Source organism: Ambystoma mexicanum, chromosome 12 (assembly GCF_040938575.1).
Source record: "Ambystoma mexicanum isolate Mex_15411 chromosome 12, UKY_AmexF1_1, whole genome shotgun sequence".
In the NCBI taxonomy this organism is placed as follows: Eukaryota; Metazoa; Chordata; class Amphibia; order Caudata; family Ambystomatidae; genus Ambystoma; species Ambystoma mexicanum.
The window spans coordinates 849090295-849116318 of NC_090936.1; the positions used below are offsets into that span (position 1 = coordinate 849090295).

Genomic DNA, 26024 nt, shown 5'->3' on the forward strand with positions numbered 1-26024 from the left:
CATAGACAATAAGGGAAATTACTCATATATACAATTTGTTGATAAAACATATTTGTCACTTACCTGATAAATATCTAAAGTATTGTTTTCATTATAAAATGGGCAAGAAACATTCTTGCAGGTGCCACAACACATATGATGATCAGAGGAGGGAATGTATATTTGGTGCTGTAGAAAAGGAAACATTTGAAAGTTTGATACTGGTCATAAATGTGTATCAATACATCACTTTACAAAACAATACCTCAAATTTGAGGAATCAAATTAATCAAAAGAGTCATGGGACTGGGAATTGAAAATGTCTACTGTTCTGTTTGTCCTCTTTCCAATTCCTAAAAGCTTTCACATGACTTTAGCCCTTAATTATGACTATAAACTCTATTGGTTATTTACCATGCCTCTGATCATCCTAAAACAGACATTGTTTCCCTGCAGCATCCTCCCCCCGTCAGCACACATGGCATAGTTAACATACAATGTTTGTACACAAGATGTCATGTTGCTACACACCTAAAGAGTACATGCAAATGCTAGAGTATATGTGTTTGTTCTGCTTTTCTGCTTATGTTTTACACAGTCGTTAAAATCACACTACAACTGGCAAAACACTGACATATGCTACTATTCTTGATGACAGGCAGGCTGGCTTCTTTGCTGGATACATTACTGAAGTGTTCACTTGAATAGTGGATGGAATTAGGAGGATGGTTGATAGTGGCAGTGTTGATACATTGGTATTATTAGATCTCTCCACTTCCTTCGACATCGTCAGCCACAACATCCTCTTGGATGAAATGCTATGATCTGGCTTCCCCGGTCAAGTTCTATCCTGGATAAAAACATTCTTTAGAACAGATCACAACCAGTGGCTGTGGATTCTTTTGAACCTTCCTTTCTGAAGATTTTCTGTGGTTTTCCTCAAGGAGCTGCCATTTCCCTACTGTTAGTTAATTAACTTCAACTGCACCCAAACATCTCCATGAATTATTTTGTTACATATGTTTAATCATATGCTGACAGCACCCACATCATACTGCATTTAGATGGGCTGTTCTCATCATATGATTCATCTTTCTATACAGGTCTGGCCACCATTAGCTGGATAGATTGTAATCAACTTAAATGAAATGCTAGCAAAAGTAAATTCCTTATATGTGGTTCTCATTTGTCTGACTGGACTCCAAGGTGTTGGTCCAATGTTCTTGAATTGCCCCCAAACCTAGGCCATATAGTAGGCAATCTAGGTATCATTGATAGGCACATTTCCCTTGCACTTCAGGTAAAAAAGGTGGTCTTTCAGTGAAATTCCCCAACTCAGGAAACGCCTGCTTTTATATCCCTTTAGCCATCAAGTTCAGTTAACAAATACCTTTGTAACATCCAAACTTGATGACTGCAATTTAATGTTTGTGTATTTTCCAAATGTTCCCTTGTAAGACTTCAGAGGATTCAGAATTCACTAGCCAGAATGTTATCAAAACTTTCCAAAAAGGCCACACCAAAGCTGCTCTTCAAAAATTGCACTGGCTTCAAGTTGCTGAAAGAATTCAAAGCCCGTTTTTTAGTTCCTAATTCCCTGCATCACAAGGCCCTGACTTACTCATAAAAAAAGTTTCAAAAATATGTTCTACATTGTTGCCTCCGTTCAGCAAAGCCTATCTTGCTAGTGTCTCTGAAGTTTCGATTAGTACTGGGAGGCAAGGGGAGGGGGGCATCTTTCTCTGCCCAAACAGTCAATCTATGGAATTAGCTACCAGTATCTCTCAAGACAGAAGACAATCAGTCCTTGAGAAAGCAGCTCAATACTTTCTATTTCCCTGAATATCTATGGATAATCCTGCTTTTACTTGACTGCTTTTCCTTTCTATGATGTGATTAGGGTTTAATGTATGTATGTCAAGCACCAAGGTGCTATACAAATAAAGTTAAAGCCAACGTAAACTAATAAACAACAAGTTATTTTAGGCCTGTCATGATGGCTTAGACCATATAAAACATTTCAAAGGGTATTTTCTAGTTTTTATCGTCCTGGGTGGAGCTTCAGTCTTACCCAAAAGTGCCCAATGCTAATGCTCAAGAAGTATGAGAATTGTGGTATGCAGCTGATGATTCACATATGGTTATTTTGAATGTCCCTATGCTGTGACCTCAGTTACCCCCACAGGATCACTAGACCACGTATTAGTCTTTAATGTTCCTTTCTATGGTGACAGATGTAGCATATAGTCTGTCTTCACATTCCATAATTTTAGGATAAGGCAAGAACGGAGTACAATCTCCTCTTCATGGAAACAATGAGCAGTAGACCAGTTTGTAGTCTAGTTTTCCTGCATAGATCAGAACATTTCTCTTACTGCTAGATATACAAACAGGGCAATGAAAGAGCAATAAAAAGGCCTTCCAGGGATGTCAGTCAACAAAAGTGAGAGCTGCAATGATCAAGCCCCCTGCCACCTTGCTCGAACTGGAGGCTGCAAACTGACAGTGGAAAAGAAAAGGAGAAAGGTGCAGTGTTCCTGCTCCTCAGCTGACTACCTTGCCAGTGGGCTGAGGAGTTGGGAAGGACAGGGAGAAAACAGGAACTCCAAATTCCTCCCTACTCTGCACCTGTATTGTAGCATATTTTATAGATAATAAAATCCAGGCCTAAAATGCATAAAATGAGAAGGCCTTCATGGCAAATGTTGGGAAATTGGAAAAGTTCAAACTTTGCACACCATACCACTGACTGGAGGGTGGACACATCATCATCGTCATTTATGCTGTCACTTTCGCAAATTGCTATAAATATTACAATGCTTATGGTAAATGGGATAACTGTTACATTTAGGTTACTTTGTATTATTTTGTGTAGAGGTGATACATTTGTAGATTTGCATGCAAGCAGAAACATAACGATGAAACATTGTGACACGGAGGGCCCCTCTACACTCAGGTGAAGCAGGCGATCAATATGTGCACATGGAGTTTAGCTGTATGAATGGCGGTCATGAGAGGAGATCATAGTAGGTATAAAATGCACAATTGATGGTATACATGTATGGGAAGTATTTTTTGAATTTAATACAAGATATTAAATATATGAGGTGTGGTTGCTCTATGTATCAAAGGGTGTTTTTGCAATCATGGCAAAGGCCTGTCAGCAGTCAGGGAACAGGTTCCATAAGCTGGTCAACAGGGTGGTTGCGGTCAGTTTATAGATGGCAAGTGCTGGAGGTCAAAGGGAAGCTATGATCTCTGGTAAACAGGAGAGTTAATTGTTGTAAGGGATAGAATTTATGAAACCCGCAGGGTTATTTGAACAGATGGCTTCACCCAGGACACTTACAGAGATCAGTTGTAATACATTTCAGGAGAGCGATTGTGTTGTCAGAGAGTGGGTGGAACTCATGTGAACAGGAAGGGTCAATAGTCATATACATCGGACACCGGACAGGTTTGGGCAATGCGGTTAGCAAACACGAATAGGTCAAAGGGAATCTATGTGTCTTTCTCCCATCTTCATGTACTTAGATATTTTTATGGCAGGTCTGTGTGCGTCATTAATAGGAATTCTGTTATTTTGTAACTAAGAGGCAAGGCTGCCACCAAATATGGAGAGGTTTTTGGGAAGCGGTGTGTTGAAAATGGAAACCATGTAATTATACGTTTTAGGGAATTGTGTTATAATGTCTGTGTCCAATGTATTGTGTGGGTTTTAGATTTCTCTGTACAGCGCAACCAATCATGTTTGGGGGATGCCTCTGTAACAGTATCTGGAGGAGTGTATTAACGATTGCTAACTGTATATAATATGTGTTCTTTGTGTGGTTCAGGGAGACCAGGGCACACTTACTAATTTTAGAGGTGGGTCTAATTTCGGTAGAGAGGCAGAGCTAAAGGTCCACGACAACACAAAGCATATCCATTTTGTGTGTTGGGTCCCAAAACATTAAGCGCAGGTTGTGTGCGTTTGAAATGCAACTTTGAGCAAAGAGAAAAGTAAAGTTTTTTTTGTATATAGTAAATAACATCTTAAACACATCAAATGTATAGCAATAAAACACTGCCTTGAACCGGGACCTAACCCCGGGGCTGACCTAGCCCCCGTACACCATAGGTGGAAGTCTGTTGTCTCTCATTGAGCCAAAACCCAGCTTGGAACGGAGCTGAGTGCAAGTGAAAAAACCCTGGTTGAGTCCCTTACCCACCTCCCCCCCCTCGGTCCCCCTAAACCCCAACTTTTGAAAAACCCTACCTGTACTGCATCTATGAGAAACAAGATAAAACTAAGCTGAAGTGATGTGTGTGTGACTGGGTAGATATCGGGAGGGGTACCAATTCTATATTAGCTGAAGGGCAGGTGGTCGTGCTGTGCTGGGTCTAAAGAGCATTAGGGGTTGGCGGAATTGTCCGGGGTAACGTGTCCAGCATGTCCAGGGTTGAGGCTTGTTGTGGTGGCGATATTAATCACACCCATAGTGGCGCCTCTCGGGGGGGGGGGCAAAGAGATTCCAGTATTTGCATGTCTGTTCGGCCCTGGCCGGGTTCATTCTTTTTAGAGGACTGTGCTCCAGGGAGCCTATTTTTGTCAGAAAGGTGGTTACGTGGGTTTCAGTGGGTGGTGTTGCATCCTTCCAGTTCATCATCAGGAGTATGCGTGCAGTGAATATGCATACACTCAGGGCTTTTCATGCTAGGTGGTCCGAGTGCCATTCCTTGTGGTTGACCCCAAATAACAGCTCTTAAGGGGTTTATGGAATGTTTGTATCTGGGATGTGGGAGGTCCAGCCTGTATACCATTTTCCAGTAGAGTATCACTGTAGGGCAATACCAGAGCATATGGTCGATAGTGCCGTCTCTCCACAGCCATGCCAGCAATGGGGGGAGGTTGTCAGACCCATTTTATACATTTTTGATGGAGTGTAGTACATACGTTGGACAATTTTGAACTGAATTTCCCTGTTTTTAGATTCTTTGATATCCGTGGGACGGCTGCAAAGATCTGATATATGTCTCCGGTCTCAATCAGGGTCTTCAGGTCTTGTGACCATGCTTCCGCTAAGGTGCGGTTCCTCCCCACGTTACTTGGGATGGCCATGGTGTAGAAGGCTCGGAGTCACGGGTGTGTGTTTGTCTGGCACTCGAGTTCTAGTTCGCAGGTGGCCGGTTGTGTGCCGAGATAGGGCGGCGCAGATTGTGCCGTACTGCAACCAGTGTCCTCTTTGTAGGGGTAGAGTGTCAGCGGCCTCAGAAAGAGTTTGTATTGTCGGGCCATCGCATACGTCCTGTATTTTGATTTGTTCCCATAAGGTATTCTGTAGCGGGTGTAGTGGTATTCGCTCTAGAGCGAGGAGGCCTTTAATTGACATCCATGTGGGTGCTGCTTTGGTGTCTATGCCCTGTTGGGCCCAAAGCCTGTGCCACTGTGCTACCGTTGGTCCCACTACAGGGTGCACTCTAAGCCGTTGCGTTAGTTTCCCGGGGGGAGTGGTTAGGGCATCTAATGGGGAGGAGGGGGCCATCAGTGTCAGTTCCATCACCCTCCAGCTGGATTCATCACCCGGATTCAGCCAGCGCTTGGCCCAACAAATCTGGGCTGCCATTTAATAACTCCTCCAGGACGGTAGCGCTAGGCCGCCATCTTTTTTGGAAGCAGTAAGAATCCCAGATCAGATGCGCGCCTTTTTTCCCCACCAGATGAACTTCAAAAAGGCGGCCTCTATTGTTTTGTACATCTTCGGGTTGGGGGTGCAGGGTAGCATCATTTCCAAGTAGATAAGTTTGGGGATCGAGTTCATTTTGATTGCGTTGATTCTACCAGTCATGGATAGTGGAAGTGTGTCCCATTTGGCAAGGTCAGATCGGATCTGCTCGATTGTGTGTGGGTAGTTCAGATCTCATAGGTCTTTAGTTGTGTGCTGATATTGACACCTAGATATTTAATATGACCTGTCTGCAGTCTGAATAGTGCGACCCCCCCAGATCCCAGGGGACATCAAGTAGGAGTATCAAGATTTTCGACTTGGCCCAGTTGACGCGGTAGCTGGCCATCGGACAATATTGTTGTAGGAGGGAGCGCACCCTGGGGAGGGATGTGTGGGTGTCCCCTATGTATAGTAGGAGGTCATCGGCATAGAGGGAGACTCAGTGCTCCATGCCTCCCCTCCACAGCCCCTGCCATAAGGGATCTGATCGCAAGAGCGTGGCCACCGGTTCAATTTGCAGGTAATACAGGAGGGGCGATAGCTGGCAGCCTTGGCGAGTGTCAGAATACAGAGCAAAGGGGGTTGATGTCTGGCCATTGGTGGTCACTGTCACCTCGGGGTCTGAGTATAACAGGTGGACCATGTTTATCAGAGATGGAGGAAGACTGAAGTCAGCGAGAGCGAGGAACATAAAGTCCCACTGGACTTTATCAAAGGCCTTCTCTGTGTCTATTGGGAGGATCGAGTCCCCCTGTTACGGTTTCTCCGCTATGACATTTAAAACTCTGCGCACGTTGTCTCCTGAGTGCCGTTTGTGAATTAATCCTGTCTGGTCAGCGTGGAACAGATCTGGCAGCATGTCTCAAGTTTCTGAGCCAGGCATTTTGCCAGGATCTTGGCCTGGTATGACCCGCATTCAACGTTAGGTCTCCCCTTTTTGTGGACCACTATGTTAGTGGTCAACATTGACTTTGGTAGGCGGCTGCCTGCGGCTGCCTCCGTATACACTGAATGAAGTTTTGGGGCTAAGTCGTCGGCGAGGACTCTATACATGTCTATCGGGATCCCGTCGGGGCCCGAGACCTTTCCCGGATTTAGAGCTTGGATTGCCCGCCAGACATCAGCCACTGTCAAGGGAGTGTTTAGCGCCTCATATTGGGCCTGGGTGATTTTAGGGAGTTTGATGGCATTCAAAAATCCTTGCATTGCCTGTGGGGGAAGTGTTTCTGCTTTTGCGTCGAGGTGTGAGTAGAACTCCACAAATCTGGCGTTTATGCCCCCTCCCTGATGATTGGATTCCCTTCCCCATTTCGTACTATAGTGATTGTCGTGGCCGCTTGCCCTTGTTTTAGGGCCAGTGCCATAAGGCGCAGGGGTCTGTTGTTGTCTAGGTAATATTTTTGGGTCCAGCTGATGTATGATTTTTGAACTCTGGTGGTTGTGACCTCTTTGATGTCAGCGCATGTTTTTCGTAGTTGTATGAGAGTTTGTTAGTCTGGTGATGTTTTGTGCTGTCTTTCTAGAGTTCGCAAGGTGTGTGTTAGCTGCTCTCCTTGAGCGCACCATTGCTTCAGCTTGTGTGCCCACCTGGAGATACATTGGCCTCTCATGAAGGCCTTACATGCATCCCAGCATTGGAGGAGTGTGTGGGAGGGGCTGAGGTTGATGTCCCAGAACGCTGTCATTTTCCCCCTGAGATGTTCCACATAGTCGGGGTACGTCAAGGCCCTCAGATTACGCTGCCAATGAGGGAGCCTTTGTGGTGCGGCATGCACAGTTAGCCTGATTTTGAACGGTACATGGTTGGAGAGAATAGCTCTGGTGTCTAAATGAGTAGAAGGTGAAGTCTTTGCGGCGACCGTGTTTTTGTCTCCATATATCTTCTAGGCGTAAGTCTATGAGCAGGGAAGTGAGGGCGGCCAATTTTCTAGTTCTATTGGCGACAGGCAGGCCTGGGGTTTGCCTATCTAGGTCAGGGTCGAGGGCTACATTCAGATCTCCCCCAACTAGTGTGATTCGTCTCATATAGGGCACGCATTCAGCAAAGGTATGTGTGAAGAAGCAGGGAGTGTCGGATATTGGAGCATACAGATTGAGGAGCGTGATTGGGTGTTGATGCAGCATGCCCTGTACCAGGATGTATCTCCCCTCTTTATCAGAGATAGTGTTTTGAATTAGGAGGGGCACGCGTCTGTGAACCAGTATAGACACCCCTTGTGGGCCCCGGCATGGGGCGTTTGCCGTCACCCCTACCCAGCCTCTCTCAAGTTTCTTGGATTCGAACATTGTTGAGGTGAGTCTCCTGGAGAAAGATTATGTCTGCTTGGAGGTCCCTGAGGTGATTCAGTACATGTCTGCGCTTGATGGGATGTCCCAGCTTCTGCACATTTAGAGTTATCGGTGTGACCTTAGCCATCTGTCAGACCCAGTGCTCTTCACCCTGTCGACCCTCTGAGTGTAATTCAAGCCTAGTATTCACCCCAAGAGATTAGTCCCTGTGGAGTTGTCTACATCCGTCTCCTGGCTATCATTTGCGCTTTTTGTTTCCCTGGTACATACTAAACAATAAACATTAACTGAAACAGTCGAGAGAACCGTCTCTCTTATAACATTGGGCATGGGGAGACCACGTCCAATACTACGCCTGAAAACCCATGCATGGTGGTGTTGGGCGCGAATTAACAAATCTGTGCTCGTTGCCATGCATGACGAAGACCCCTCTATCTGATGTTCGAAATCGCGCAGGGCGGCCAGGGTGCCTGATCCTTGTGATCTGATCAACGCTGTAGCTGGTTTGGTTGTTGCTTGGGTCTGAGGCCGTCTGTGATGTCAGTGAGGGGGAGTTCATCCCAAGGGTGGTAATGGGGGGTTGAGAGCCAAATGCCTCGCAGACCACGCAGGCCCAAGGCCTCTGCCATGGAGGTGGATTGCGGTGTCCCCCCCACCGGGACCAGTGGAAAAACCGTGATCATGTATTGAGGATCGAAGCAGGTGGCATGTTTCTAGCGTAGATGGATGTGAACAGGGCCCAACTCAGCGTTCATGGCCGTGGGGGCCTTTGGAATCTTATAATTTCACTGGATGCCTTGGGTGTGATGGCTCAAGTATTGGGTTCCCGGCATCCCCTGTCCTGTCCTTTTCAGGCCCCGTCTCATTCTTTGACATCTGTTGCTGTTCCGAGGCGTGCAAATCTCGGATGAGGTCGTCACGTGCGATGCCAGCGCCACCGGGTCAGATTCTCGTGGGTATTCTGTGGAGACTAAATTCTGGCATTGCAGGAATCGCCAGGCCTCCTCCGGGTCATCGTAAGTATGCCATTGCCGGTCGACCTGAACACACCGGGCCGCTGGGAACTTCAGATAATGTCTCAACTTGTGGCTCATCAGTGCTTCAAACAGGGGGTTTGAAGCCCCTCCTCAGGTGACTCACCTCAAGTCATTGAAGAGCCGTATGGGGACTCCATCAATGTTCACCTGCCCCACTGCTCTGTAAGCCTTTAGAATCGCCACTTTGAGTTGGAAGTTTAAGAGTCTGAATGTTATTGGTCTAGGGCTTTCGCCAGCCGCCGGCTTGGGGATGTGTGCATAGTGGATTCTTTCTATCGTAAACTCCCTGGGGTTTTCAATGTGAAGAACGTCTTGTAAGAAGTTATACATGAAGGACTCTAAGTCTGATCCCACAGCATTCTCCGGGAGTCTGATCATCCTAAGATTGTTGCATCTGGATAGATTTTCTTGGTCTTCCATTTTTGCGCGCAGGCGCTGGACTACTTTGATGACTCCATCCAGCGCGGTGGTCGTCGATTCTTGGTTGTCCTCGAGGGAGCTGATACATTGTTCATTATCAGTCGTCCTTTCCGCTTGTATTGTGAGCCTTGCTTGAATGTCCTGCAAATCCCGTTTTATATCTTCTACCGTGGTACTGGTCTCCTGTGTTCTCTGGGCGATGAGCTTCATTTCCGCTAGGATGGCTTGGAGTTGTGCCTGGACATCGAGGGTTGTCTTACGCCTGGCAGTGCGTCAGGGTTTGGCTGTGAGGTGGTTGTATCTTCTTCAGACCCTGGTTGTTTCCCGTCCGTTCCTTTATCATAGCCCCCCAGTCCTTGCGAGTCGGTGGTGGCCTTTGTGGTCTGAACTGCGGCGGAAGCCAGTTAGGGCGGGATTGCGGTATGGAGGGTGCTTCGCCGGTTCTTCTGCCCCGCATACATGTTATGAGCCAAATCTCCTGCTGTGTTGTGGGCCTATGATGTGATGGGGCTTCCCGGGTGCCCGCTGTCCAGTGGGGGCAGCCAGTGCAGCAAGGTCAGCCGTCCCGGCTATTGGTCGGCTCTGCGTGAACTTAGCAGCTTTGGGGCCCTGGTGTGTAGTCGTCTTGGTCCTCGCCGGGGGTGAGGCCACTGTGGCCTGACCGGGGCCTCAGTTAACTTGCACCTCCACTATGTGACCACAAACCCTGGGAGCGTGTAGGATCTTTGGTCCCAGGATGCTGTGGTTGAGGGCTGTTCATGTGCTTGTTGTTTGGTGTTAGGGACTGGGCGGCATTAGGGCAGGTCGGTCTCCCCCAGGTGGTGGCAGGCGGATGTTTGAGGGCACTGAGAAGATAGAGCCCATCTCCGCTGATGTGTGTCTCCAGCAGGGAGTGCCTGTGCTACTATGGTTTGGCCCCCTGGATCTGACCACCAGCCGGAGGCAATAGCCGCACTGCTCCTGGATTGCTTGTGGCCCACGTGGCCGTGGTGGTTATGTGTGGGCCAGCCCGCTAGACTGCTTTTGGGAGTCTCCGGGCTGTGCGCCCATGGATGTTTGTCCCTCTATGCGCTGCCTGTTGAATTGCGCTCTGTGTGTGTCAGGCAGGCTGCTGAGTAATACTGCGCGTAAGACTGGTTGAGTGGCTGGCCACCAGCAGCTGTTGCGTGGAGCTAGTGGGATGTGGCGGGATGGGGGGCTTTGGTAGGTCCGGGATCCGCACCCAGCCAGGAGAGTGATCCACTGCCACCCCGAATCCATCTCAATGCGCAACTCCTCACCTGCTCCGCTTGGCGTAGCTTCACTGCGGCATGGCTGCTGGGCTGCGACTCCTGCGAGGGTGGGCTCGGCCCCGAGCCATGGCAGACAGGAGGACCTCCCTGTTTGCTGTTGTGTAGATGCCGGATTCCCCGCATCGGGTGCTCTGCGTGGGCTGCAGTGTGGGAGAGTTGGTTGCTCCCTCTACTTGTGGGCTGGTGCTGTGGCGGGGTGTTGGAGGTACCTCGGCAGGTGTGGCTCGTGCTGCATCCCTGAGGGAGCGTCGGCTGAGTGCAGAGTCCGCCCTGCTCAGCTTTGGGTTGTTTGTTCGCGCCTTTCTCAGGCCCCACTCGCCAGCAGCATTGACAAAGATGCTGGCAGGCTTGTAGGCGGCTGTAACTTGCCATGTGTGGACCCAATATGGTCCTGCTTCTGTTAATCGACTTTTCTACTGCTCGCCGGGGGTCGAAGAGGGTTATTTATACATTGCAGAGGTGAGCCAGCATGCAGCCTCACAGACCTGTAGCCATCTTGCTGGCGGTCTTGAGCCCCCCCCCCCAGAAAAGTAAAGTTTGAACTGAACTGCCTATTGATTTCCAAGAATTAACCAGTCTATATTTAAAAATGAGGCCCAGAATTAAAGCAGTTACTTTGCAGGGAATAATGCAAGCCATTTAATCAAATGTTTATAATTGGATTTCTTCATGTGTCTTTCCAATGAGAGTAGCATACGCAAAACTTGTATTCCACTTAATGTGAGAAAATATAACGTGTTCCTTAATTCTGCCATGTTAGCAATTAATTCAGATTATATTGTTTAAAACTCACGCATAGGAATGGAAATACTGTTGAATTTTATCTGGCTGTGTGATATACATTGAAAAGATAGGACCACATTCAAAAATGAAGAAATTAAATCCAAAAGAGCTAGAGTGAAATAAACAGAATCAAATTGCATTTTAAGTTCTATTCACATTTTCAGGCATACAGAAGAGTTCTGGGTCTCCAGTCCAGTTGAAACTGGAAAAGAAAAAAATAATTACATAATATAGTCAAGCCATTTGGCTTTTCAACATAATCTGAGATACCCTTCCATTGTATTCAACGCAGGCTATCAGAGTATGTAAACAACATATGACTAATGTCACCAGCCCTTGCTTTCAAATGGATGTCACATGTGTTACTTCACATAAACTACTGGACCGAATCTGTTAGTAAGGAGAGGTCAGCAGAGAACATCACAGGCATTCAGATGCACAGCATTAGGCATCTGAGTTTGATTAGTTAAAGTTAAATGTCATTGATGGTGTGCACAAACAAGACATTTTTCTTTTGAAAAATGGTAACATAGAAGGGACCCCTTCAGCGCTGTGCCTTTCTGCCCTCGTGAGTAACTGCTTCAAGTGTACACCAAAGAAATCTCAATGTATTCACTTGAACAAATTGCATTCGATGTGCAAAAATGAAATTTAGCCTTGCATCATCAGGAAATCTCTAAATGTATCCGGGCTTTTGATATGTTGTAGATAAAAGAAAGTGCTATCAGAACCTTGAAACAGAATAATATGTTGTCATTTTGAAAATGGTTTAAAAATGGCAAAAAAATATATACTTGTCAAAAATGATCAGAAATCAATACTTCGGGATCTCAAAATGTTCACCTCGATGTGTAGCACCAATGAGTCAGAAGTAAGTGCATAAAAACAAAATGAGCTTTTTGTCATGAAGAGCAGCAGCACCCTCCTTTTTGGTCAGATGAATGGTGTAAAGGCCTATAATAATATCATACACATAGGATAGAAGGCCAGAAGGACAGAAGTCTGGATTATGGAATATTGACAGAGGAAGAGACGGGGGGATTAAATAAACTGCAGACTGGTGAACAAAAGGACTGATTTATCCAAAGGGAAGATTTATTCATAGAGAAAAGGAAGCCAGTCCAGCTCCTAGAGGGATGACCAGCCGGTACTTGGTAATTGATGATATCATACAGTTAATGCCACCGGCGCAGCCCATAGTATAGACACGATGTTTTCATGACAAAATGTATGCTGAAAGAATTAATTCTATTTATCAAGACCTGTGCATTCTACTATCTGCCAATGTTATGTTATGTTGATTTATACTGTGCACCGCTACCACACATGGGCAGTCTCGATGCGCTCAACGCCTAGGCAGAGTCAAGTGTAGTGAGGGGAATAGAATTGTCAACAAAATATCTGTTACTGGAGAATAGTACATCTCCAGCCCTGAAATATAAGGAGACAAAGCCTTACATGCAGCCCCTTTTAAAACTGCATGTTTCTGGATACAAAGGCATCCATTCATGTGCAAGGCAAGCCATACACACACATATTCATGTTTAGTGAAAGCCACCTTCACACAAATACAGAAATCTGCTCCCACACATTCAGCAAACAAAGGATACATGCAGGGTTCAGAATAGAACATGTAGATTCCAGAGGACAGTATTTGTGAATGCAAACTTACGTGAGCCAATGCAAACAAGTCACTTTTTACATCTAAAAGGCTTAACACATAGCCCTTTGTTAGCCGGTCCTTGCATATATGTCAAGTGGCCTCTACTTGGTTCATATATATTTACTATCTTACACCTGCACAGGGGAATTTATGCATACCTATATTTTGTTTATTGATATCATTTTTCACCAGTGCCATACTTATCTTGATGCTGCAGAAAATCAAATGTTTAACCATATTTGCATTGTGTAGAACATTTTACTTAGACCTTAGTGATGTTCAGAAAAGAGATCAATGAGAAATGTCATTAGGTATAGTGTCTACTAGAATATAGCATATTTATATGGAGATTGTTATGATTGAAAATGAGTGCCTTTGTGGACTTATAGTGGGATTCATATAGGCAGGCAAAATGTTGTTTCATATAATTACATCCATGCCACAGTGTAGAGGGCTCCATAGTAAAGCTAGAGACCTTGTTGTCTTAAAATATTAACCATTCTTTTAAATACATTTCAATTTTTGAACACCTCACTGTCTGTTCTTTTCCCGGAATTGCAGGGGGGGAGCATTAGATTTGCTTGTCGCATCTATTCAATTTTAAAGCGTATCAAAAATCCCCAACAGCATGTTGTCTGTACACAATGGATCCATGTTATCTCACCTGCACACCTGCAAGTGCCACCTTCCACCCCACCCACACCTTTCCAAAGGGTGAGGGGAGGGGCCCGTGAGGATGGCTGCTTGGGCTGCACAAAAGAAATAGCTCCTCTACCACTCTCTTTTATGTGATGTATTTACCTTGCCTGACGATAGCAACAACTGCGTTTGTACCTCAGTTTGTGATGTCAAAACCTTGCACATAGAATGAGTACATGGGCATTTTATGGCAACATTTGTAAAGAAAGAAAGAAACAAGGAAGGAAATAAAGAAAGAAGAAAGGAAGGCAAGGAAGAACAGAAGAAAACCAGAACAAATAAGGGTAAAAGAAGGAAAGAAAGAACAAGAGCAAGAGATGCATCTGCCTGTTGGAGCTTATTTTTATTAATTCAGGGATGGTTTGTTTTATTCGGATTAGGCACGCTTAGGGGGAAAGGAGCTCTCCCTTCTTGGTCCATTGACCTCTTTCGCATATAATTTACATCAATCTTCTGTAATATTAATTTGCTATTTATTGCTCATTACTGACATATTGGGCCTCATTACGAGGAGGGCGGCAAGGGGTTAACGGCACCCGTAAAGGTGCCGGAGCCATTAAACCCTTACCACCCTATTACGAGGTCTGCTCGCCGGACCCGCTAAGGACGCCTGGTTTTACCGGCATCTTAGTGTGTCCCGCGAGAAGCCCAGTATGCTAACAACTGACCCGTCATTAACGGGCCCGTTGTTAGCATGCTCCCCATTCCCATTGAGCCCTATGGGGGCTCACATGGGAATGGGGATGCACCGGGTCCGGGTTCCCTGAATGGGGAAATACCGGGCCCTCCGAGGTTGGAATGGCCCGGTACTTCCCCATTCAGGGAACCCGGACCCGGTACCCGGAAGGGAGGTAGCCATGCTGCAAAAAGCGGCATGGTTACCTCCTTCCTCGTAATGAGGCCCATTGTTTGGTTATGGCCCTATTTATTGTGTGAGAAGACTCTATAGATAGACTAATGTGAAAGGATATATAGGGCATACCATCCTTGTTGGTATCTGATAACCCAAAGGAAAGGTAAGAAGCGCACATGCAGTTTAATTAATAAAGTTTTAATTGCAAAAAATACCAGTTATGGTTTGCCTTTATTCTTTCATAAAATGGGATGTTCTGCTTTATCTACTTGTTTACAGTTACACATGGTCCCTGGAGTTTGTTCCTGACCATCATTGTTTTCCCAGTCTTCAGGTTCAATACAGGTGGCCGGCAGGCACTCACATACCATATCCTACACACCTTCATGGCACAGCAACACACAATATAAATCAAACAAAAGAAGCTACCTACATGTGTGCTCCTTCCTTCTTCCCATTCTTCCTGTCCTTAACTTCCTTCTCTGCTATTCTTTCAAACCTAATTTCCTCCCTTTTTTTCTTCTTTCATTGCTGCGGTCCTCCTGTTCTTCCTTCTTTCTTTTTTACATCGGTTTCATGTCATTTCAATTAAATAAATTACTTCATGGCTATTTACTTTGTGGAAATCTTCACTCTTCATTGTTTATTTCCTTATAATTTCTTTCCTTCCTTCTTTTTTCACTCGTGCCTACTTTCTTTTATTCTTTCTTTCTTTAAGGATCTTTTTATTGAGTTTCCACTCATGAATGATCAAAACTTCAAAAATATTAAATAACCCCCCAATAACAAACAGTACCCTTCACTGTTCACTTCCCATGTCCAAGAAAAAACCCTCTCCCGCTTCCTTCCCATAAAGGCACTAAATTCCCCACAAAACCATCCATAGAACACTTCACAATTAACATGCAGATTAATAGATCATACATTGAGTCTCCTTAGGCAAAGTAGCTTTGTTTTGGTGTCAAATAGATAGTCTAGAACCGGTTTTCAGGTAAGAATAACATTTGAAGAATCCACAGACAGAGCATCGGGATAAAATTCCCAGTCTACAAATCCACACATTGCAATCAGGAGAATCATTACTGTTCCGAGTTGTTGCAATCGGAAGGTTGGCTCCCAGCAAGAGATGTCAAATCAATTTCCTATATGATTTAAACATTCCTTCCAGACTTGGATCTCTTTTTGCCAAAATTACAAATATGGGGTCTTCTGGAGTTGGATATCCTAAAACTTGTCTGATTGCCCCAATATTCTTTCCTATATGGCTTCAACTTTGGATATCACCACCATATGTGAAGATCATCCCATACAAATGAATGACCCTCTCCACCTTGCCCAGGGCCCTTATGAAACATGTTGTGCAATATAGCTGTTGTGTAATACCACCCACACACATTCTCCTCGTTTCTGTCTTGGTTGGTAATGCACCTAAGTACTTTTCATTATACTAAACCTGGCGGTATCCCATTCCTTTGATAACATTTTGTTTCTCTGGTATTTATCCAAGCATTTCATAAAACCTATAGCTACATAGCCACCTCCCTGTGAAAGCAATTGGTGTACACACACGAATAAATCCCTGCAGGGTAAATCCGAAAGTATGACTTTTCCAAAATCTGTGGGCTACTTGTTGGCTGCCCCTTTGATATTACGTCCCAGAGGTCCCTCTTCATAATTTCCTGTCCCATAAAGATCCATTGCTGATCTCTTTTGCTGTCTCTCTCTTTCCCTCTTTCTCTGTCTTTCTTTGCTTCACTTTCTAACTCTACTTGGAGAAATGTATTATTTGTTGGTTATCATGCACATCTTATTGCACGTGACTCTCCCTCACGAGTAAAATCTCAACCAGAGAGATATGTGATTATGTTAATCACTGATGCAAAGTCAAGAATCTACAGCTACTAGTTATTCTGATTCCGCTAGCTAATGGCTGAACATCCACACATCTCCCCTCCTTGCTTTCTGTGACATTCCTCACCTTCTAAAGTTTCAAGGCATTGAGCAACGAAGCAGCAGTCTAATCCCAAACCTCTTAGAGATGGAGTTCCTTTCCTGTAAAAACATCACTATTTGCATTGTCTAGGCTTGGAATATTAAAGCCAGTGGTCCCCATACTGGTTGCTGCAATGACTCCCACATTTAAATCTTTCCCACTTACATGTGTTCCTGTCAACAATGTGGCCCTCGTTACCAGTAGGGTGGTAAATCCAGTGCTAATTCCGCCTGACAGAGTTCCTGTTACTGCCGAGTGGTTTGGGGGAATTACTACCATATCAGGAGTCTACGGGTACATGCACCAACCTTCGGTAGTGACAGTAATTCCTTCAGGTGGAATAAATGCCAAAAAATGAAGGACAGCAGTAATTCTGCCAATTTTCAGCAGAATTACAGTTACTGCTGTAAAATTGGTGGATTTACTGAACAGTAACTCTGGCAAACTGTATTCGGCCGGCAGATTAGCGCAGAGGGAAATTCGTCTTGGTGCAAATGGGACTTTCAGCGGGGGCCATCTTTAAAAATTCAATCAGGAGGCAAAGGGAAAGGCAAGGTGCCGAAAATGTATTCTATAATCGATATAGATTCAGACTTAAAAAGTTCTTGATTGCTTCCATTCAACTTATTTCTTCCTGTGTCCTCTTCTTCAGTAAGTTCTTCTATATGCCTTGTCTGATTCTATTATGTGCAGACATCATTTTATCGATGAATGCCTGATGATCTCTGGTACGGTCATCGTAGTCCGGCACAAAAAGTCGTTCTAGAGCATTGGGCTTGTCCCATTTCTTAAAAATATCAAAGAGTGTTCTTGTATCATTCTCTGTATTGGTGAAATACTCATTATAGATACTTTTCTTTGTCTCAAAGATTTTGTATTTATATTCTTTTTGAATCAATGTCCATCCCCTTTTATTTACCTCTGTCTTATTTTTCTCCCAGGTTCGTTCAGCCTGTCTTTTTGATTGTTTAAGAATAGTTAATTCGGAAGAAAACCAGTCCGGGTGGTAAAAAAGGTCTCTTATGACCTTAGCTTTGATTGGAGCAACTCTGTCTAAAAATTATTTAATGTAATGTCCATATATTTCTGATGATTTACTTGATGGGTCCTGATCTGCAACTGACAACATAATCCTTTCCAAACAGTTATTCGGTTCTGTTGATTTTTTAAAAATTTCTACTAACAGTTTGCTTAGGAAGTTTGTGATTTCTATGGAGTTTATCTGGTAATTGTAGGATGCAGCCAATAGACAAATGGTCAAACTACTAATCCTAATGTGCTGGTGTCTTTTGTGTGCTCATATGGGTGTGTGGATGCCACCCGATGTGTCGCTGGAGGGGGGGGCAATGGCTTGCAATGGGCACAAGCAGAAAAGTGCAGTGTGTCCTACCATATTGTTCACGGGTTTCAGTCTCTTTGGGCATCAACCCGGAAGGTGATAATATGGCGATGGTGCTACATCATTTACGGGCCTATCCTCATGCATCGGCTTGAAATGGCTTGTTGGATTTGACAGGGGCCTTGATTGATAAGAGGAATCGTGTGCCTGATTTCATGCATTGCAGGTTAGCCTGTATAGTTTCCTCAGTTCACTCTGTGGCCTGTTGAAAGTGAGTAATGGGCCATGGCCTATTTCATGTGTCTTGGACTGGGCATTATGGGTCTTGTAGTTTTCTCATACTACTTGCTTCCATGTTTGTCTCAGTGCCACATCATTGTCAGATTGACTACTTAACCAAAAGCCTGGTACACTATTCTCTATGTGTGTACATGTAAGCTGGAAGGGTGCTGTTCTTCAGGACCATGGCATCATGGGTGGCACCTGGAAATCGGGCGCAGTATGGCTGATGGTGAGATTTGCAATCACATCATCTGAATGTTCATAGAATGATGTTTCTGTTTCCGATATGCCAGCCCCACTGTCTGGGGGTCAGGGGCTAATGCCACGTGCGTGCAATCCAGTGCTGCTTTGCCATTTCTAAACTGGGTGATGGTGTAGAACATGCCTTTGCAACATGCACCTGGGTCTAGCTGGTGGACAGGGAGATATATCTGCTGATGGGCATGCTTCATGCATACATCCAAAACCTACCCTAGCACTTTGGAGAATTTTGGCTGGGGCATGCCATGCAGCATCCCAACAGTGTTGCGAAATTCGCCCATGACTCAGAAGTGGAGGACGGACACCAGCTTCAGCAGGGGTGAAATGGCAGTTCTTATGGTGATGGCGCTCTGAACGTCGGCCTTAATCAGGGTCAGCAGGTCTGCAATGGTGTGCCAGTCCACCCGATACAGTGTGAGTAATTATTCATCAGTGTGTGTCCTGGGGCATGGATGGACATGTGTTATAGGCTGTCTCTGCAACACACATCTCCTCCACTTTTGTGGTTCCTGTATCCTCCCATGCCTTAGCCTTGCATTCTGCTGGAGCTCAATGAAGGGTAGCAGGTTGTGGATGCTCTAGTGCATGTCTCGTTGTGGATGCATGTTGCTTGGAAGTTTGTTTAGGGAAGGTGTGGGCCTTAACCACTATTTTGGCACCAATTACTGGCACCTTTGGATTCATTTTCATCACCTGGGTGCTTTTACCTCCGCGGTTTAGGTGGAGGTAACCACACTGTATTTTTGGCAGAAATTGCGCCTATTTTTGGCAGTATTTCAAACGTATGTCAAAAGTATTTACACTAAAACATCTACAAGGGCACATACACAGCTGAAACTATAATGATTAAAGAAAGCAATCCTGGTTCCCCTAAACTATTGTCTATAAACAGAATCTAAGGAAGACACTCTACGACATACCAACATATCAACTGAGAGCAGGGGTGTTGTTAGGTCTGGAAAAGACCTGGGGCTACGCTAATGTCGGAACTATTGGGACTGGGGGCTAGCTAGCCTTTTGGCTGTAGCTCCTGAGATTCTATCCGGGGCTACAACCAAAAGACCAGGGGCTATACCCCCCTTAGCCCCCCCCTAGTAACGCCTCTGACTGAGAGACAGATATGATAGGACAAAACTATAGATGGAACATAGCTAAATCGGGATGGAAGGACAAGGAACATTTATCAATAACACCCTGCCAATTTACACAAGCACCACTAGACCACCGACGGAAATAGATAGGAAGGGAGTAGGTGACTACTAACTTACAAAACCAATACTAGAGAAGGGACTGGACACACCCCGTCCCATTGCACTAAGTGCAAATACAATACAGCTGGGGAAAGCGCTGCACCATCACTCATAACAATTAGAAGGACAAGAAAGGAAAGTGGAAATCAAGCTTACATACAAGACAACTGAATACATAGAACAAGATCTTTAAGAACTAAGACATATAACCCACTAACCCTAAGCTCAAATTTCTGCATACCTAATGCACCCGAAAATCACACAACCATCTTCTCGCTCAGCCAACCGCACGCACTTCACCACACCGCAACAACAAACAACACATAAACCACACCAACAGCAAACGAGGTCTCACATCATTTCGATACCCACACCAAAGCTCAGCGCACAGTGAAAAACGAACTGAAGCCACCAACAGCACACCACTTAGATCACTTTCCTAGTCCCTCTTCACCCGACTAACCTATGCAACCTTCTTGTTTACAGATCTGCCTGAGCACCTGGGGACCAATTCTGTTGGTGACTGTGCACTGTATAAATACATTTAACATTTAACATTTCACTTGTAATATGTTGGAATTACCTTTTTTATTTATGGCTGTAATTTCACTGGTGGAACTAATGCCATGGCTAATTCTGCCAGTGGCACCTCTAATTTGATGGAGTAGTAAAAGTGGTGATAATTCTGTTCCCACCACCTTTTCTACTTGCCATGAGAGCCTGTGTGTTTCTAAACAAGATGTCTTCCTCCTAACTTCTCAATAGTTCTGCTGCTTCTGAAGCTGCTTCCCAAAGTTCCAGTGTCTTCTGTTGTAGTAGTCTAGGACTCCGTCTGTCTTCCAGCTCATCTACCTTTGTAGACTCATCCCGTTCTGGGGGCCCTCTGTTGTTGCAGGATTCTATTTAAGCTCTTTTTTTATTGTACTTTATTTGATTTGGTTAAAAATATTTCAACCTTTCAAATGTACATGAATCTTCATACATATCAAAAGAAAACAGGTTTTCAATGATTTAGTAAGATCTTAAATATCACATTTCTTTCAGTTTTTCTATTTACAAAACCATTCTTATTCCTTTCCTGTAAGCTCTGAGTTGATTGTATTCTGAGGCTGGAGACTCTCTATGGAATGGGAAGGAACACCACAAGGCAGACAAGATGGGGACTGCTCTATCCCATGTGGATGGATAACTTTTAAACTGTGAATTGGTTGTTTCTTGAGCTAAACTAATGCATCAGTCTACCTAGGATTCCTTTTATTTGCTTCATAATTGCTTTCATGAGGTTAGTGCCTGCGGTTCTGCTAGTGATTTCTTTTATTGACTGTCTCTACACTTAACTTTCCATTATTATCCAGTACCTTGCTCAGGTTCCCTTTGAGGAAACTGTTCCTGCTTATTTGACTGTTTTTCATGCATCCAGATAGCATGCAGCCATTGACCTTGTTGGTGCACAGTGGAACCATGTAAATCCACATTAATCAAAGCCTCTCCTGCACAGCTCTTTATCCGATCATGTCTAGATGCCAGCATAGTGCTTTGCTATTGCCTTCTCACTTCCAGAATACCACAAAACGCAAACATGTTCCTAAAGGCAAAATGACAGCCAACGATATAAGGGTATCTGTCATGATATACAGTACTGACACAGCAAAAATCGAAAAGATAATTACTAAACATCACTCATTGGTACAGTTACATCTATCACACGGGAACAGACCCTTTTTCCCTAAAAAGGGGCAAGAATTTACTGGATCAATTAGTCCACTCTAAATGTTATGGTAAGACTAAAATTGTTAAACACGCAGCACTTTCGAACTTGGTTGCCCTTGTCGGCCACCACCCTTATGGTGTGTGTGCTGCATAAAAATACACCAGGAAAGTGACTCGTTTTAAAATAGGCAATTACACCTGGAACGTAAAACAAATGATGAATTGCAACAGCAACAGAGTAGTATATTGCATAAACTTCCCTTGTGGCATGCGTGAGAAACCAGAAGGTGTCTCACCTGCTAGTCCCCGGGGTCTCTCTCACAGGTGGCAAGGGCACAGCCATCGCCTTTGGATCCAGACCCTGGGGGTGGACCAGCGTGGGAGGATCAACTGGGTGAGGGATCTCTGGTGAGTGGGAGACCTGATGGCGAGATGCGGTATCCCTCCTTTCAATGCAACATCTTTACCCCATCCTACCCAGTAGTATATATGAAAACTATGTGCTCCCCTTTTTCCTGCATGAACATTTCCAAATGGACAGCCTGCTCTGGGAGAAAACAGACTCACACCCGAGCAATGCACCTGACATGTCCTAATACTATGGTCAGGCAAGGTCAGGCATTTAGTGGTAACCATTCACACGTGACTTCATTAAACTTCCCCACACGGATAAAAGGCAGAGCACGAGAGCACACTCTGAGCGAGGCCAAGCACATGAAAGAACAGCGGTTTTGAGGCGGCAACTGAACGAGGGACGAAAGATGCCAAACCATGAAGGATGCACAAGGAGGGAGATACCATTGACCATTCCGGTGGAAAGCTGTTACTTTCTAGACACCTGCGGATTTCAGAGCATAAGGCCAAGAAACAAGATAGAAGAATACTGTATTGTGTGGCGGAGATACCCAGGGCCCTCCTGTACGGCTGATCAAGTATGCGAGAAGCAGCAGCCGCCGTGGTACCGCCCTTGGCTCGAAGATCAAAGAAAGATCAACACAGCCAGTGAATTGGGGAAACCAATGCTAGACCGGTCTGTGTTGAAGTCGAGGTTGCAAGCAGCAACATTATATGCAAAGAGTAAGAATAAAGATAGCTGAGCACATGTGATGAAAGACGTGAGGACAGGCTAACGGCTGATGGATGTTAGCACTGTAGAAAAAAAGATGCAGTATTCGTTACAGAGTGGTTCAGCACTGCGAGTGTGCTCAATCAAAGGTCTCTGTAAGATATTCAACGAAGAAGTGGCTGAAACGAAAGTAAAAGATAACGAATAAGAATTATTGTGAATTGAAGTGGTCCTGCAACAGTTTAAGTAAAACCCATTGCACAATCAAAGTCTTCGTATTTTGATACAAAGTGGTCTGAGCCCGAATGAGGGGGATCCGTGGTCCCAGCCTGAATGAGGGAGACCATTTGTCAACATTGTGCTAAAGGGATCTGATCCCGAACGATTTGGATCTGTGGTCCGAGTCTGAACGAGGGAGATCAATTGCTAACCTGTGAACTGTAAAAATCCTGATAAGAAAGGAACTTTTGTGTGTTACGTCAGGCCCCCTGCAATAGAAGACAGTCATTGAGAAAGAGACTTTAGCAGAAGGTGCTGATACCTACACTTTGAACTGTTTCCTCATGGCCACAAAGCCAGAGTGTGTGTGAAGCTCAAACATGCCGTCTTGTCGTGTGCTGAAAACATGGGGAAGGGAAGCCATCTGCTCAACTATCCTGACATATTATTTCTTGAACACTTTTCTTTTGCCTACATTGTTGTCCCACACATTTTGTATTTAGAAGTACGGATTGGCAATTGGTTTATTAGTATAGGCCCTTTTCTTTTGACAGATACTCAACTAGGACTGTGTTATTATTATTGGATGGTCATAGCTTGCTCCCATCCTTAGATTTGGTATTAGATAGGCATTCAACCAACTCATTGAAGTACAATAAACACCCTTGAACTGTGATCACTTGTGCCTGTCTACACTGTTTGATACCATGCCTTCCTTACACATGTGATACAAAGGCCAAAGCATCCATGTGGCAAATGTCAGAATTGACAAACATGGATCGAGTATTTGTTGCATAAATCTCACTGCAACACTGGTCAGACACTGCACCAAGAAAAAACACACAGCAGATTAGCTCTATTGGTGGATTGTAGATTCATTTTTTCCAGTTTATACATTTGAAAAGAACCTTACATTCAAGGATCTATAGAACTAAATCACACCTGTAAGGTTTCAAAAAGGAATGTGATTGGTCAGCTCTCACCTTTGATTGATTATATGCATATACACATATATCTCTGGTTTGTTTTTCATATTTCATATTTATCAGAATAACAATGAATACCCTTCATAATATTGCTATTCTATCTATTCATTATATTCTGCTACTATTGCACACACATGCATTTAATGTACACCATCCATATGTGCCCATTGATTTTTTGAGGTACAGAAAATTACATAAATATTTCTGGTTTGTTGAAAAGGATCAGAATAACAATTTCCATTATTCAATACCCTTAATAATACTGTCATTCTATCAAGTCATTATAACCATTTATTATTGCATAAATGCATTTAATGTATTCCATATAGGCCTGGCCAATGAGTTATTGAGCTACGATAAATGTATATGGTAGAAGACCCTGCATCCTTATGAACAAATATACATTTCCACTTCTCATTATGACATCATGCTGTCACAGTGCACAAATACATATACCATCAAATTGCTGACACTGTACATTTAGACTAGACTGGGTCCTGGTGATTGATTCACTATAACAATTGAATTGGTAAGCATGCAATTCACTTCTTCCTCTATTTAGACCAGTCTTTAAAGATAGATGCAGAGTTTTCATATTTATTTTGGGAAGTGTTTCCTCTTGAATCGCAACTTGTTTGAAACTGAGTGGTGCTGTATAGTAATCAGAGTTGTTGAGAGCCTTTAATGAATTCCCACTTTAAAAAGAATGCTTCAACTTTAAAAGATATATCACAAGACTGCTTCACCCAAATTAAGAATATTTCTGAGGCTAGCCTAGCATGGCAGCTAATTATTGACCTATCCACAACAAAACTCTACTTTTTCTAATGACTAGTCAATATCTTGAAATAATAACATCATTTAAAATGTGTACATAGAATATCATTACTGATGGAAATAGACCTTTGTAAAGTTCCATTTAGCTTACAAATATCATTTCCTATTTTTCGCCCAGATTTCAACAATGAAAGCATTAAGTTTAGATAGCAAAATACCTCTAATTCTGATATAATAAGCTTGGAACTACAGTAGGAATCTAATGAATAATCGATTTCACATTTAGTATTTGCAACCATATGAAATTGATATAATACACAATTGATTCTCAAAAATGGCAATCAAAAGAAATTATTTATGTTTCACTAATGTTGTCCTGAAGTAGGCGTGGCATTTTTGATGCTGAAAAGACTACAATGCCTCAACCTGCTTAAAACAAATGAGAGCAACACTGTTTCATTTTTTGGAGTATCGAAGACTGAACTTTGGTAGATTTGCAGCATTTAGACACTGCAGCATTCATTTCTGAGTCTGTTTTTCGCATTCTTGTATTACTTGATTTACTTTGTATTAATGTAATATGATTGTAATTTCTTTTTGTTTAACACATTTTTGTATTATCAAGTATTTTGCAACATGTTTTATTTCCATTTTATATTTTTCCTATTACTGTACATTAATTATAAAATACTAGTGTACAGAACTGTGTATGTGGGCCAAAGTGCAGGTTTTCATTGACACAATAGGACCACTATCAATCCTAAACCTACAGCTCCCTCTAGCGGAGACAACAGGCGAAGCTACTGCATCGGAAAAACATACAGGGACCAACATACAACTGGGCCTTTTATTACATTGTTAGATGTATTTTGTGGTGTTGTTATATATCTATACAAACATCTTTAGGAGTAATTCTCCATATTTTTCTGTTTTGTGTTGTTTTTCAGTTAGTAAATAATGGTATATTGTATATAGCAAAATGTACTAAGTTGAATGGGTTAAAATGGTGAACGTTGGAGTTTTGTGAAGTGAATTAATAGCTAAAACAGACCTGAAGAAGCTCACCATAGGTTTGAAAGACAGACAAATGTTATAATCAATAATGACATTTGCATAATTAGAGGTTACTTGGTTTATTTTCTGCATATTGAATATACACTAGTCTACTCACCCTGTAACATTTAATGAACTGTCAAGTAAGTTAAAAATGAATGAAACTATTTCTTTTAAGTTCGGAGACTAATTTTGCCAATAGAAATACTTTTGTGTATTTTAGTTATGCCCCATAGTATGGGTTACCGTCTTGTAAACGAGATTCTGCAATGACTTAGACATACTTCCTCTTCTTTTCTGGAGATTGTCAAAGCATTGTTGCAAAGGAAGAGTGTCATACAATATGATTGAAAAAGATAACAGAC

At 43.6% G+C, this 26024-nt stretch overlaps 1 protein-coding gene across 1 annotated transcript in view; it reads right to left on the reverse strand.

Moving 5' to 3' along the window:
- The window catches only part of OTOGL (otogelin like), a 1792821-nt gene that overhangs the window by 119208 nt on the left and 1647589 nt on the right, over nucleotides 1-26024 (reverse strand). The window contains exon 53 of the mRNA XM_069629328.1: nucleotides 64-168. Within this exon, the coding sequence (XP_069485429.1) occupies nucleotides 64-168 (105 nt within the window). The remainder of the gene's footprint in view (nucleotides 1-63; nucleotides 169-26024) is intronic.